This window comes from Stegostoma tigrinum, chromosome 12 (genome assembly GCF_030684315.1).
Source record: "Stegostoma tigrinum isolate sSteTig4 chromosome 12, sSteTig4.hap1, whole genome shotgun sequence".
Lineage (NCBI taxonomy): Eukaryota > Metazoa > Chordata > Chondrichthyes > Orectolobiformes > Stegostomatidae > Stegostoma > Stegostoma tigrinum.
This window is the reverse complement of record NC_081365.1, coordinates 176,104-189,121: the sequence shown is the minus strand read 5'-3', so window position 1 is coordinate 189,121 and position 13,018 is coordinate 176,104. Positions and strand designations below refer to the sequence as shown.

Sequence of the window (13,018 nt, the reverse complement as noted above, 5' to 3'; positions counted from 1 at the left end):
CCTGAGGATTTTTCTGTGATGCTACTCTTTATGCTGGACCCTGGACTTTAATTTAGCCTGTTCAAAAACAAACTTACAAGCTATGAGCGAAAAGGCTCAAAGAGAAAGCTCCTCTATTCCTCTGCACCAAATTGCCACGCTGCCTCCTAAATTCCTGAGCTACATATTCAGTCCTGCTGTGCTACACTCTGGATGCTACCTCTCCTTCCTGACCATATGAAATTGATTGCTTCTTTCCAATTCTGACAGCTCAAAACCATCGACATATACCCTCACAGCTTGGGGACTTCATAAAGCAAACTCTTCTGCTCGGATAGAACAGTTCTCCTGAACTGAAACCTCTAAAGAACTGAAACCTACTGGTGGCTCCTCATGTGTTTTCTCTGAATTTCATAAAATTCTCACTTTTAAATACTTCATCAGGTAACACAATAGGAATCCTGTTAAGCACTCAGCTTAGGTCAGATAGTTTATTGGAAATTATGTCCTTAGTTCTCTTTGTAGGTTACTTGGAACAGTCCCTCTTTCGCACCTACACAGGCCCTAAACCCCACCTCTCCCTCCATTACATTGATGACTGTATCGGCGCCGCCTCTTGCTCTCAAGAGGAGCTCGAACAGTTCATCCATTTCACCAACACCTTCCACCCCAACCTTCAGTTCACCTGAGCCATCTCCAGCACATCCCTCACCTTCCTGGAGATAGAGGACAGATGTCAGAGGTAGTTTCTTTACTCAGAGAGTAGTAAGGGAATGGAATGCTTTGCCTGCAACGGTAGTAGATTCCCCAACTTTAGGTACATTTAAGTCGTCATTGGATAAGCATATGGACGTACATGGAATAGTGTAGGTTAGATGGGCTTGAGATCGGTATGACAGGTCGGCACAACATCGAGGGCTGAAGGGCCTGTACTGTGCTGTAATGTTTTATGTTCTATGTTCTAAATGTTTCTGAGCTCTTGAATAAATTATCTTCACAGAACTGAAGCACTAGCTCTGTTTGAAATTCCAATTTCCTTAAGGATAATAATATCATAAACCTCTATCACAACATTTTTATCTGTTGTACAGAGACTGATTACACTCCTTAAATTACCTGAGACTTGAGAAGTTTATGAATACTGTTTGTTGCTTGTGGCTGTGAGGATGCAATCTTTCCGTTTTGTGAAGAGGAAATATTATGCTCATTAATATTTGTGGATGCTCTCACGAGTGTCTGACAAAAAGCATAGGTCCTGTCAAAAAATGTGATTTACAATCATAAAGTGTAAAACTAATGTTATAAAATATTAATTTGTCACAAAGATTATAATGAGTTTTCAAATATTCATCAGCACACGTAAATTTCGATGTTCCCATTCAATGTTGTACACCGGTATATTGAAACTCAGGACATGTTTAAGGGCCTGAATAGCCTCATTCTGTCCTTTTTTTCTGTTATGGATCAGACCAAACCTCCATCAAATATATAATGGAGGTAGCCTAGAACCTAAAATTTCTCTTATTCAAAAGCAAGTGTAAGATGCTGTGTTCCAAATATAATTTGATTGGTGACGCTACTTGGCTTAAAGGAAATCATATTTTATTCTTACCCTACAGCTTAAGTATGAATAAAAAAAAGGACAATTAGGTCAACTTTGACTCTACTGGAAAATGTAACAACATATCATTTAACTACTAAACAGAAACAGTTCCAATATAGTAATATCCATAAATATAACATTGGCAAAGGTAAATTCACTCAAATAGATTGTCTCACATGCAATGTTTCTCCAGTCCAGGAGGAAAGAACACCAAGAGAAAAACTCCAGTAGGGAGAGAGGTATGGCAGCTTCAAAATACCAACAACTGCTGAAAGCTAAACTAAAACCCTGACTCCACCATTCGTGCTGTTTCTATTATTCCAACTTTAAGAAAACCTCAAAGCCTCACAAGTTGTTTACTTTTTTGGCTTTGAAAGAGACAGCTCATCGCCTCTAGCTTAAAACCTCCCTTCAAAACAAAAAAAGGACAAAATACACCTCTTAAAGTCATAATCTTGTCACACCTCCCTCCTTAAAAAGTTGTGCAACTCATATTCCGCTTGGGAAACCTGCAGCCCAATGGTATCAATGTGGATTTCACCACCTTCAAAATCTCCCCTCCCCACCGCATCCCAAAACCAGCCCAGCTCGTCCCCTCCCCCCACTGCACCACACAACCAGCCCAACTCTTCCCCTCCACCCACTGCATCCCAAAACCAGTCCAACCTGTCTCTGCCTCCCTAACCTGTTCTTCCTCTCACCTATCCCCTCTTACCACCTCAAGCCGCACCTCCATTTCCTACCTACTAACCTCATCCCGCCCCCTTGACCTGTCCATCCTCCCCGGACTGACCTATCCCCTCCCTACCTCCCCACCTATACTCACCTCTACAGGCTCCATCCCTGCCCCTTTAAGTTGCCTGTCTCCTCTCCATCTATCTTCTCCTCTATCCACCTTCGGTCCGCCTCCCCCTCCTTCCCTATTTATTTCAGAATCCTCTCCCCATCCCCCTTTTCTGATGAAGGGTCTAGGCCCGAAACGTCAGCTTTTGTGCTCCTAAGATGCTACTTGGCCTGCTGTGTTCATCCAGCTCCACACTTTGTTATCTACAGTTCATTTCAGCCTGTTTCTTCCCACTATTGAACACCTTTGTCTCCCTTCATCAAATTCATGACAACATGTTGGCAATTCCATTCTCTCATCCTGCCACCTATATAATTTTCAAACGAAATGGTTCTAACAATTAATTTCATCTGAACAGTCTGGTATTTTTAACCTTCAATTTTTACCAAAATAATTAAGGGGTTCTGATCAGTATATTCAATTATCTCAGATGCATTGCTGGTAATATAAATGTTGAAATGTTGCAATGCCATCACCAAATTCAAGGTTTTCTTTTTAATTTCTGTTGATGAATATTCGAATTTCTGGAAAATTGCCCTATAGGTCTTTCTATCTTCTTGTTATCTTCTCGTTAGAAAACAGCATTGACACCCACATCATTCACATTGATACCCACCTTGAATGGCTTTGCTAAATTAGATGTGGCTAATACTGGGGCAGTGGTTAACACAACTTTCAGGCTGACAAATGCCTTCTGACAGTCTGCCATGCACTGAAATTTTCTGTACTTCTTCAATAAGTCAGTTAATGGAGCAACGACACTGCTAAAATTTGCTATGAACTTCTGATAACAACCAACCCAATCACAGGAACTGTAGTACTGCTCTCTTTGTCAATGACAAGGGAAACTCTCCAACAACCTATGCTTTCACATTCCATGGGGCCGTCTGTCCATGTCCAATAACATGGCCCAGGAATGTGAGAGAGATAATGGGAACTGCAGATGCTGGAGATTCCAAGATAATAAAATGTGAGGCTGGATGAACACAGCAGGCCAAGCAGCATCTCAGGAGCACAAAAGCTGACGTTTCGGGCCTAGACCCTTCATCAGAGAGGGGGATGGGGGGAGGGAACTGGAATAAATAGGGAGAGAGGGGGAGGCGGACCGAAGATGGAGAGTAAAGAAGATAGGTGGAGAGGGTGTAGGTGGGGAGGTAGGGAGGGGATAGGTCAGTCCAGGGAAGACGGACAGGTCAAGGAGGTGGGATGAGGTTAGTAGGTAGCTGGGGGTGCGGCTTGGGGTGGGAGGAAGGGATGGGTGAGAGGAAGAACCGGTTAGGGAGGCAGAGACAGGTTGGACTGGTTTTGGGATGCAGTGGGTCGGGGGGACGAACTGGGCTGGTTGTGTGGTGCAGTGGGGGGAGGGGATGAACTGGGCTGGTTTAGGGATGCAGTGGGGGAAGGGGAGATTTTGAAACTGGTGAAGTCCACATTGATACCATATGGCTGCAGGGTTCCCAGGCGGAATATGAGTTGCTGTTCCTGCAACCTTCGGGTGGCATCATTGTGGCAGTGCAGGAGGCCCATGATGGACATGTCATCAAGAGAATGGGAGGGGGAGTGGAAATGGTTTGCGACTGGGAGGTGCAGTTGTTTGTTGCGAACTGAGCGGAGGTGTTCTGCAAAGCGGTCCCCAAGCCTCCGCTTGGTTTCCCCAATGTAGAGAAAGCCGCACCGCGTACAGTGGATGCAGTATACCACATTGGCAGATGTGCAGGTGAACCTCTGCTTAATGTGGAATGTCATCTTGGGGCCTGGGATGGGGGTGAGGGAGGAGGTGTGGGGACAAGTGTAGCATTTCCTGCGGTTGCAGGGGAAGGTGCCGGGTGTGGTGGGGTTGGAGGGCAGTGTGGAGCGAACAAGGGAGTCACGGAGAGAGTGGTCTCTCCGGAAAGCAGACAGGGGTGGGGATGGAAAAATGTCTTGGGTGGTGGGGTCGGATTGTAAATGGCGGAAGTGTCGGAGGATGATGCGTTGTATCCGGAGGTTGGTAGGGTGGTGTGTGAGAACGAGGGGGATCCTCTTGGGGCGGTTGTGGCGGGGGCGGGGTGTGAGGGATGTGTCGCGGGAAATGCGGGAGACGCGGTCAAGGGCGTTCTCAATCACCGTGGGGGGGATGTTGCGGTCCTTAAAGAACTTGGACATCTGGGATGTGCGGGAGTGGAATGTCCATCTTCGGTCCGCCTCCCCCTCTCTCCCTATTTATTCCAGTTCCCTCCCCCCATCCCCCTCTCTGATGAAGGGTCTAGGCCCGAAACGTCAGCTTTTGTGCTCCTGAGATGCTGCTTGGCCTGCTGTGTTCATCCAGCCCAGGAATGTGACTTGGGTTTTTGTGAATTCACTCTAAGCCAGGTTTACCACCAAGCCCACCTTCTGAAGTCATAGAGTCATGCATGCTCGAAATGTTCCTTCCACGTGTGACTAAAACTGTGTACACCACATACTTGCGTAAGGTTGAAATGACTCTTTTTTTTAGCCTTTGAAATGTAACTGGCACATTTCTCATACCAAATGCCATATCTTTAAACTGGTAAAATTCATTTGGCATCACAAGAGGTATAATGTTCTTCACACTCTCAGATAAAGGCTCCTGCCAGTGGCCTTTTGAAATATAAATTGTTGGTCTCATCTTCTCAATACAGTCTTCCAGCTGTGGAATAGATATGAATCAGATTTTGTAACTGCATTGATCAACATGTAAATGTTGGGTACCATCTGGTTTATGGGTGAGCTTCAATCACTGCAACTCATTTCGATTATATTATCTTTAAGCGTGCTTTCAATCTCTTTTTGAACCTGTGCCAAATTTAGAGCGTTAGGTCTTTAAGGATAATGAGGTGTGGAGCTGGATGAACACAGCAGGCCAGGCAGCATCAGAGGAGCAGGAAAGGTGCCTTTTCTTGGTGGTCTGGACTGCCATTTAATATGATCATGGAGGATCATGCAATCTCAGTAACGCATTCCCATTTTCTCCTCATACCCCTTGATCCCTTTAGTCACAAGCGTCACATTCAATTCTCTCTTGAATATATTTAACTAACTGTCCCCAACAGATTCCTGTGGGAGAAAATTCCATAGGTTCATAACTCTCTGAATGAAGAAATTCTTCCCCATCTCAGCCCTGAATGGCCTACCTGTTACTCTTAGACTGTGGACCCTGGTTCTGGACTCCTCGAACAGACAGAAAATTCCTTCCACATCAAGCCTGTCCAGTCCAATCAGGATTTTATATGTTTCTATGGGATCTTTCTACCCCCCAATTCTTCTAAATTCCTGTGAACACAAGCCTGGTCAATCCAATCTTTCCTCGTATGTCGGTCCTGCCATCCTGGGAATCAGTCTGGTGAACCTTCCTGGACACCCTCAATAACAAGAATGTCCTTCGTCAGACTAGGTGACCAAAACTGTACACAATACTCAAGCTTTGGCTTTACCAAGGTCCTGTGCAAGTGCGGCAAGACATCTTTACTCCGACACTCAAACCCTTTCACTATGAAGGAGAGCACTCCATTTGCTTTCCTCACTGCCCGCTGTACCTACATACTAACCTTCTGCGTGTGTTCCACCATGGCACCCAGGTCTCATTGCACCTCACCTTTTCTTAAACTGTCATCATTTAGATAATAATCTGCCTTCCTGTTTTTTGCAATCAAAGTGGATAACCTCACATTTATCCGCATTATACTGCATTTGCTGAGTATTTTCCCACTCAGTCAGTCTGTCCATGTCACCCTGCAGCCTCTTAACATCCTCCTCACAGCACACACTGCCAGTCAGCTTAGTGTTATCTGCAAATCTGGAGATATTGCATTCAATTCCTTCGACTAAATCATTAATATATATTGTGAGCAGCTGAGGCACCCCATCTGTCACTACTTGCCATTCTGAAAAGGACGTATTTATTCCAACTCTCTGCCAGCCAGTTCTCTATCCATGTCAATGCATTGCCTCCAACACCATGAACTTTAATTTTCCTACTAATCATGTAAGTACTTCCAAGCTTATTCCTGCTGATCTTTCCATTTGTTCGTAATAAATCTTTCAGATCATTTGACTTTTCTCTGGAAGGAAACTGATAATTTACCCCAATTTCTGATAACTTCCTCATTATCCAATTTAATTTGAGGACTATCAAATCCAAATTTATCTGGATTTGATTCTTCTCTTTGTGTAGTAATAAATAACGTTCTCCATTTGCTTTGTTTTCCAATCAAAATACTGCTTGAGCATATTCACATGACACACTGTGAGATTATTTTCCATCTCGTGTTCTTATCAATTGTTTCACCTCACTCAATTTCTTTTTGATTTGAAAAGGCCCACTAAACCTTGCCTCATCAGCAGCCCTCCCTTTCCAGAAGAAGGTTTAACCACCTTTCGCGTTGCTTTAAATTGAAATCTTTGTACCTGTACGGCAGAAAGTTAGCATTATCCAAATAGCATCCACTATTCGTCAATCACATCACAGCCAATTTGTGTTAATGAAACATGCATTACAGCAGAATTACCTGCTTACATACATGATATAGATGAAAATGTTGGGGAAAGTTAAGCAAATTTGCAGATGACATGAAGATTGGAAGATTGGGTAACAACAAAGAAAATATTTGTAGGTTATAAGAAGAACGAGATGGACAGGCCAACGGCAGATTGCATTCAACACTGATTAGTATGAATTGATGAATTTTAGAAGAAGAAATAACATTCTTTTTTATTCATTCACGGGTTGAGGCCAGGCAGCATTTATTGCCCAGTTAAGAATCAACCAAATTGCTATGGGTCTGGAGTCTCATGTAGTTCAGACCAGGTAAGGATGGCAGTTTCCTTCCCAAAAGGACGTTAGTGAACCAGATGGGTTTTTCTGACAATGAATCCACAGTTAGCATACGATTCTTAATTATCTGGGTCTCTGGATTAATAGTCCAGTGATAATATCACTAGACCATCGCCTCTCCAGTGATGAGGGAGTATTTAATGAATGGCTGGCTGTACACTGACTATCTTAGAGTAACAGAGGGATCTTGGAGTAATTGTTTGCAGATCCCTAAAGTTGGCAGAGCAGAACTGATTGTGTAGTAACAAGGTCACAAAGTTAAGGGATTGAAATAATAGAAGAAATCAAGGAGTAAAGAAAGGGAAGGTGAAGTTCCATTATCAGAAACTATATTTGATCAAATAGTTGAGAATAAACAGGAACAGGTGGAGGACATAGCTGGTATTTTAGCTCAGAGAAGCAAACTGAATACAACACAGAACATAGAACATGACAGCGCAGAACAGGCCCTTCGGCCCTCGTTGTTGTGCCGAACTGTGAAACCAATCTGAAGGCCATCTAACCTACACTATTCCTTAATCATCCATATGTTTATCCAGTGACCATTGAAATGCCCTTAAAGTGGGACAGTCTACTACTGTTGCAACATAATAAAATGTGAGGCTGGATGAACACAGCAGGCCCAGCAGCATCTCAGGAGCACAAAAACTTTTGTGCTCCTGAGATGCTGCTGGGCCTGCTGTGTTCATCCAGCCTCACATTTTATTATCTTGGATTCTCCAGCATCTGCAGTTCCCATTATCACTACTACTGTTGCAGGCAGGGCATTCCACGCTTTTACTACTCTCTGAGTAAAGAACGTACCTCTGACATCTGTCCTATATCTATCACCCCTCAGTTTAAAACTATGTCTCCTCGTGCTAGCCATCCTCATCGGAGGAAGAAGGCTCTCACTGTACACCTTATCTAATCCTCTGATCATCTTGTATGTCACTATTAGGTCACTTCTGAACCTTTTTCTCTCTAATGAAAACATCCCTCTAACGTCCCTCAGCCTTTACTCATAAGACCTTCCCTCCATACCAGGCAACATCTGGTAAATCTCCTCTACACCCTTTCCAATGCTTCCACATCCTTCCTATAATGCGACGACCAGAACTGTACACAATACTCCAAGTGCGGCTACACCAGAGTTTTGTACAGCTGCAACATGACCTCATGGCTCTGAAACTCAATCCTTCTACCAATAAAACCCTAACACAATGTACGCCTTCTTAACAACCCTATCAACCTGGGTGGCATCTTTCAGGGATCTATGCACATGGATACCGAGATCTCTCTGCTCATCCACACTACCAAGAATCTTATCATTAGCCCAGTACTCTGTATTCCTGTTACTCCTTCCAAAGTGAATCACCTCACACTTTTCCACATTAAACTCCATTTGCCACTTTTCAGCCCAGCTCTGCTGCTTATCTATATCCCTCTATAACCTGCAACATCCTTCCGCACTATTCACAACTCCACCGACTTTAGTGTCATCCACAAATTTACTAACCCATCCTTCCATGCCCTCATCCAGGTCATTTATAAAAATGACAAACAGCAGTGGCCCCAAAACAGATCCCGGCGGTACACCACTAGTAGCTGAACTCCAGGATGTACATTTCCCATCAACCCCCACCCTCTGTCTTCTTACAGCTAGCCAATTTCTGATCCAAACTGCTAAATCACCCTCAATCCCATGCCTCCATATTTTCTGCAATAGCCTATCATGGGGAACCTTATCAAACGCTTTACTGAAATCTGGATACACCACATCAACCACTTTACCCTCATCCACCTGTTTGGTCACCTTCTCAAAGAACTCAGTGATGTTTGTGAGGCACAACCTTCCCTTCACAAAACCATGCTGACTATCTCTAATCAAATTATTCCTTTCTTGATGATTATAAATCCTATCTTTTATAATCCTTTCCAACACTTTACCCACAACCGAAGTAAGGCTCACTGGTCTGTAATTACCAAGGTTGTCTCTACTTCCCTTCTTGAACAAGAGAACAACATTTGCTATCCTCCAGTCTTCGGGCACTATTCCTGTAGACAATGATGACATAAAGATCAAAGCCAAAGGCTCTGCAATCTCTCCCTGGCTTCCCAGAGAATTCTACGATATATCCCATCCGGCCCAGGGGACTTTCTATTTTCACATCTTCATTGTAACAAAAAGATGAAGAGCCAGAGCAGTTGTATCAAAAACCATACACAGAAAAAGAATCTGCGTGTATCCCAGAAAGTTACTGCTTTAAAACTAAAGTCTTGATGAGGAAATGGAGACCATTACATATTCAGGTGGATGAGAAATGAGCAGATGTTCATCTAGTTGTATTACTAAGAGATTATAGAAAGGAGGTGTTGTGGTTAGCACATCATCTGCTGTTAGAGGGCCATTGGGAGTAAGGAAAACGCAAGCCAAAAGGCAAGAAATGGCTTATTAGTCTGGACCACTTTGAGAGGCAACTGATTCTGGTTCTACTGTGTACAGTTCTGGTCGCCACATTACCAAAAGGATGTGGATGCTTTGGAGAGGGTGCAGAGGAGGTTCACCAGGATGTTGCCTGGTATGGAGGGTGCTAGCTATGAAGAGAGGTTGAGTAGATTAGGATTACTTTCATTAGAAAGATGGAGATTGAGGGGGGACCTGATTGAGGTCTACAAAATCATGAGGGGTATAGACAGGGTGGATAGCAAAAAGCTTTTTCCCAGAGTGGGGGACTCAATTAAGAGGGGTGATGAGTTCAAAGTGAGAGGAGGAAAGTTTAAGGGAGATATGCGTGGAATGTTCTTTACACAGAGGGTGGTGGGTGCCTGGAACACGTTGCCAGCGGAGGTGGTAGACGCAGACACATTAGCGTCTTTTAAGATATATTTGGACAGGTACATGGATGGGCAGGGAACAATTGCAATTAAGAACCAGATTCAGTTGCCTCTCAAAGAAGCATGAAAGTCAATATTTTGGGCTTATTCAAATTTCTCTTTTCTCCAAATTCTATCCTTAGCAGATTGAAATTGATGATGGAAGCCAAATGCTTGTTTATGAACTCGCCCAAAATTATCTGCCATTTCTGCTGCTCAGCTTGCAGTCGTTAACACTCGGCAGGTGGGAACAGCGCCCTCTTCTGTTTTATGTTGGTTCAGTCAATGTGTCAGATGAAACATAGAACATTGAACATAGAACAATACGGCGCAGAACAGGCCCTTTGGCCCTCGATGTTGTGTCGACCTGTGAACTAATCTAAGCCCATCCCCCTACGCTATCCCACCATCATCCATCTGCTTTTCCAAGGACTGTTTAAATGCCCCTAATGTGGCTAAGTTAACTACATTGTTAAGGATGTGGAACGCCCTGCCTGCCACTCTCTGAGTACGGAACCTACCTCTGACATCTGTCTTAAATCTATCACCCCTCAATTTGTATCTCTGCCCCCTTGTACAAGCTGAAGTCATCAACCTCAGAAAAAGACTCTCATTGTCCACCCTATCTAATCCTCTGATCATCTTGTATGTCTCTATTAAATCCCCTCTTAGCCTCCTTCTCTCCAATGAAAACAGACCCAAGTCCCTCAGCCTTTCTTCATCGGGCCTGCGCTCCAGACCAGGCAACATCCCGGTAAATCTCCTCTGCACCTTTTCCAATGCTTCCACATCCTTCCCGTAATGGGGCGACCAGAACCGCAAGCAATGTTCCAGGTGAGGCCGAACTAGTGTTTTGCACAGTTGCAGCATGACATCACAGCTCTGGAACTCAATCCCTCTGCCAATAAAACCTAATACACGGTAAGCCTTCTTAACAGCACTATCAACCTGGGTGGCAACTTTCAGGGATCTATGTTTGAGACAACACAGTGTGGAACTGGAGGTACACAGCAGGTCAGACAGCATCAGAGCAGCAGGAAAGCTAATGTTTCGGGTCAGGATCCTTCTTCAGAAATGAGGAGGGGGTAGGGGGCTCTGAAATAAATAGTGAGAGGATGGGTGGGGCTGAGGAATGTAGGTGGGATGGTAATAGGTGGGTGCAGGTAGGGAGTGTTGGGGATTGGTCAGTGATGTGGGAGGAGCAGATAGGTGGGAGAGAAGCTGGACAGGCTGTGTCAGACGGAGATGAGAGGGAGGGTTGGCTCCACCTTTCAATCACAAACCACTTCAATTACCCCTCCCACTCACTGGACAACATGTCCATCCTGGGCCTCCTCCAGTGTCACAATGATGCCACCTGGAAACTGGAGGAGGAGCACCTCATATTCCACCTTGGGAGTCTGGAATATGGTGGTGGGATTTGATTGTAGGTTGCAGAAATGTTGGAAGATGATGCGTTGTATTCCGAGGTTGTTGGGGTGGTATATGAGGGCCAAGGGGACTTTATCCTTATTGATGCTGGGAGGAGAGAGAGAGTTTGAGGGTGTAAGCATGGAAAATTTACCAAAAGGATGTGGATGCTTTGGAGAGGGTGCAGAGGAGGTTCACCAGGATGTTGCCTGGTATGGAGGGCTCGAGTTATAAAGAGAGGTTGAGTAGATTAAGATGACTTACATTAGAAAGACAGAGGTTGAGGGGGGACCTGATTGAGGTCTACAAAATCATGAGAGGTATAGACAGGGTGGACAACAAAAATCTTTTTCCCAGAGTTGGGGACTCAATTGCTAGTGGTCATGATTTCAAGGTGAGAGGGGAAAAGTTTAAGGGAGATATCCATGGAAAGTTCTTTACGCAGAGGGTGGCGAGTGACTGGAATGCATTGCTAGTGGAGGTGGGTATGATAGCATCATTTAAGATGTATCCAGACAGATACATGAATGGGCAGGGAGCAAAGGGATATAGATCCTTGGAAAATAGGTGACAGGTTTAGATCGAGGATCTGGATTGGCGCAGGCTTGGAGGGCCAAAGGGCCTGTTCCTGTGCTGTAATTTTCTTTGTGCTTTGTTCTTTGATATGGGGGAGATATCATTTCAGGCATCCTTAATAACAGAGGAGGGGAAACTATGGTCTGTAGAGTACACAGCTCACAGCCGGGATTGGTCAATGAGGTGAGGGGAGTGGATAGGTGGGAGAGAAGGCAGATAGGTTGTGTCATCACAGACCCATCCCACCCTGGGAATGATCCCCTACAACTACTTCCATCAGGCAGAAGATACAAAAGACTGAACACATGCACCAACAGGTTCAGGAACAATTTCTTCCCAGCCATTATCAGGCTGATGAATGGACTTTCCAGTCTCAAAAAATGCTGATCTTACTAATATTGATCTAGCCAAGTATACATCCTGAGTGATGTAATCTGTATGCTTCTAAATCGTTTTGATCTGTACATCATTTGCTTACTATGATCTAGTTGTACTGCTTGTAAACAATGTTTCACTGTTCTTTGGTACACGCGACAATAAATCAATCAATCAGAGGGCATAGTCCCAGAATAAAGGGGTGTTAATTTAAGATGAGGAATTTCTTCTCTCAGACAGGTGTAAGTATTTGGAACTCCTTGCTGTAGGGAGCTGTGGGGGCAGAGTCTATGTATAATTAAGGGAGATTGATAGATTCTTGATCAGTCAGGGAATCAAGGCGAAAGGACAGGAGAATGGATGCAAGGAATGTTGAATGAGCCATGAATCTATTAAATAGTTGCTTGCTCCTGTTCCTATTTCTTGTGGTTTTATATAGTTTAATGTAGGAAAGAATGAGGCCATGCTCTTTGGTAGGGGAAAAAAATAAACGGCAGATGATAACTTAATGCAGTTATAGAGATGTAAAGCATGGAAGCAG

General features: G+C 44.2%; 1 protein-coding gene across 2 annotated transcripts in view; it reads right to left on the bottom strand.

Annotated features, from left to right (window-relative positions):
- LOC125456989 (ubiquitin-associated and SH3 domain-containing protein A-like) overlaps positions 1-13,018 on the bottom strand; it is a 163,566-nt gene that overhangs the window by 80,782 nt on the left and 69,766 nt on the right. For both annotated transcript variants that reach the window (XM_059650053.1, XM_059650054.1), the window contains one exon: positions 1,096-1,234. In XM_059650053.1, the coding sequence (XP_059506036.1) occupies positions 1,096-1,234 (139 nt within the window). The remainder of the gene's footprint in view (positions 1-1,095; positions 1,235-13,018) is intronic.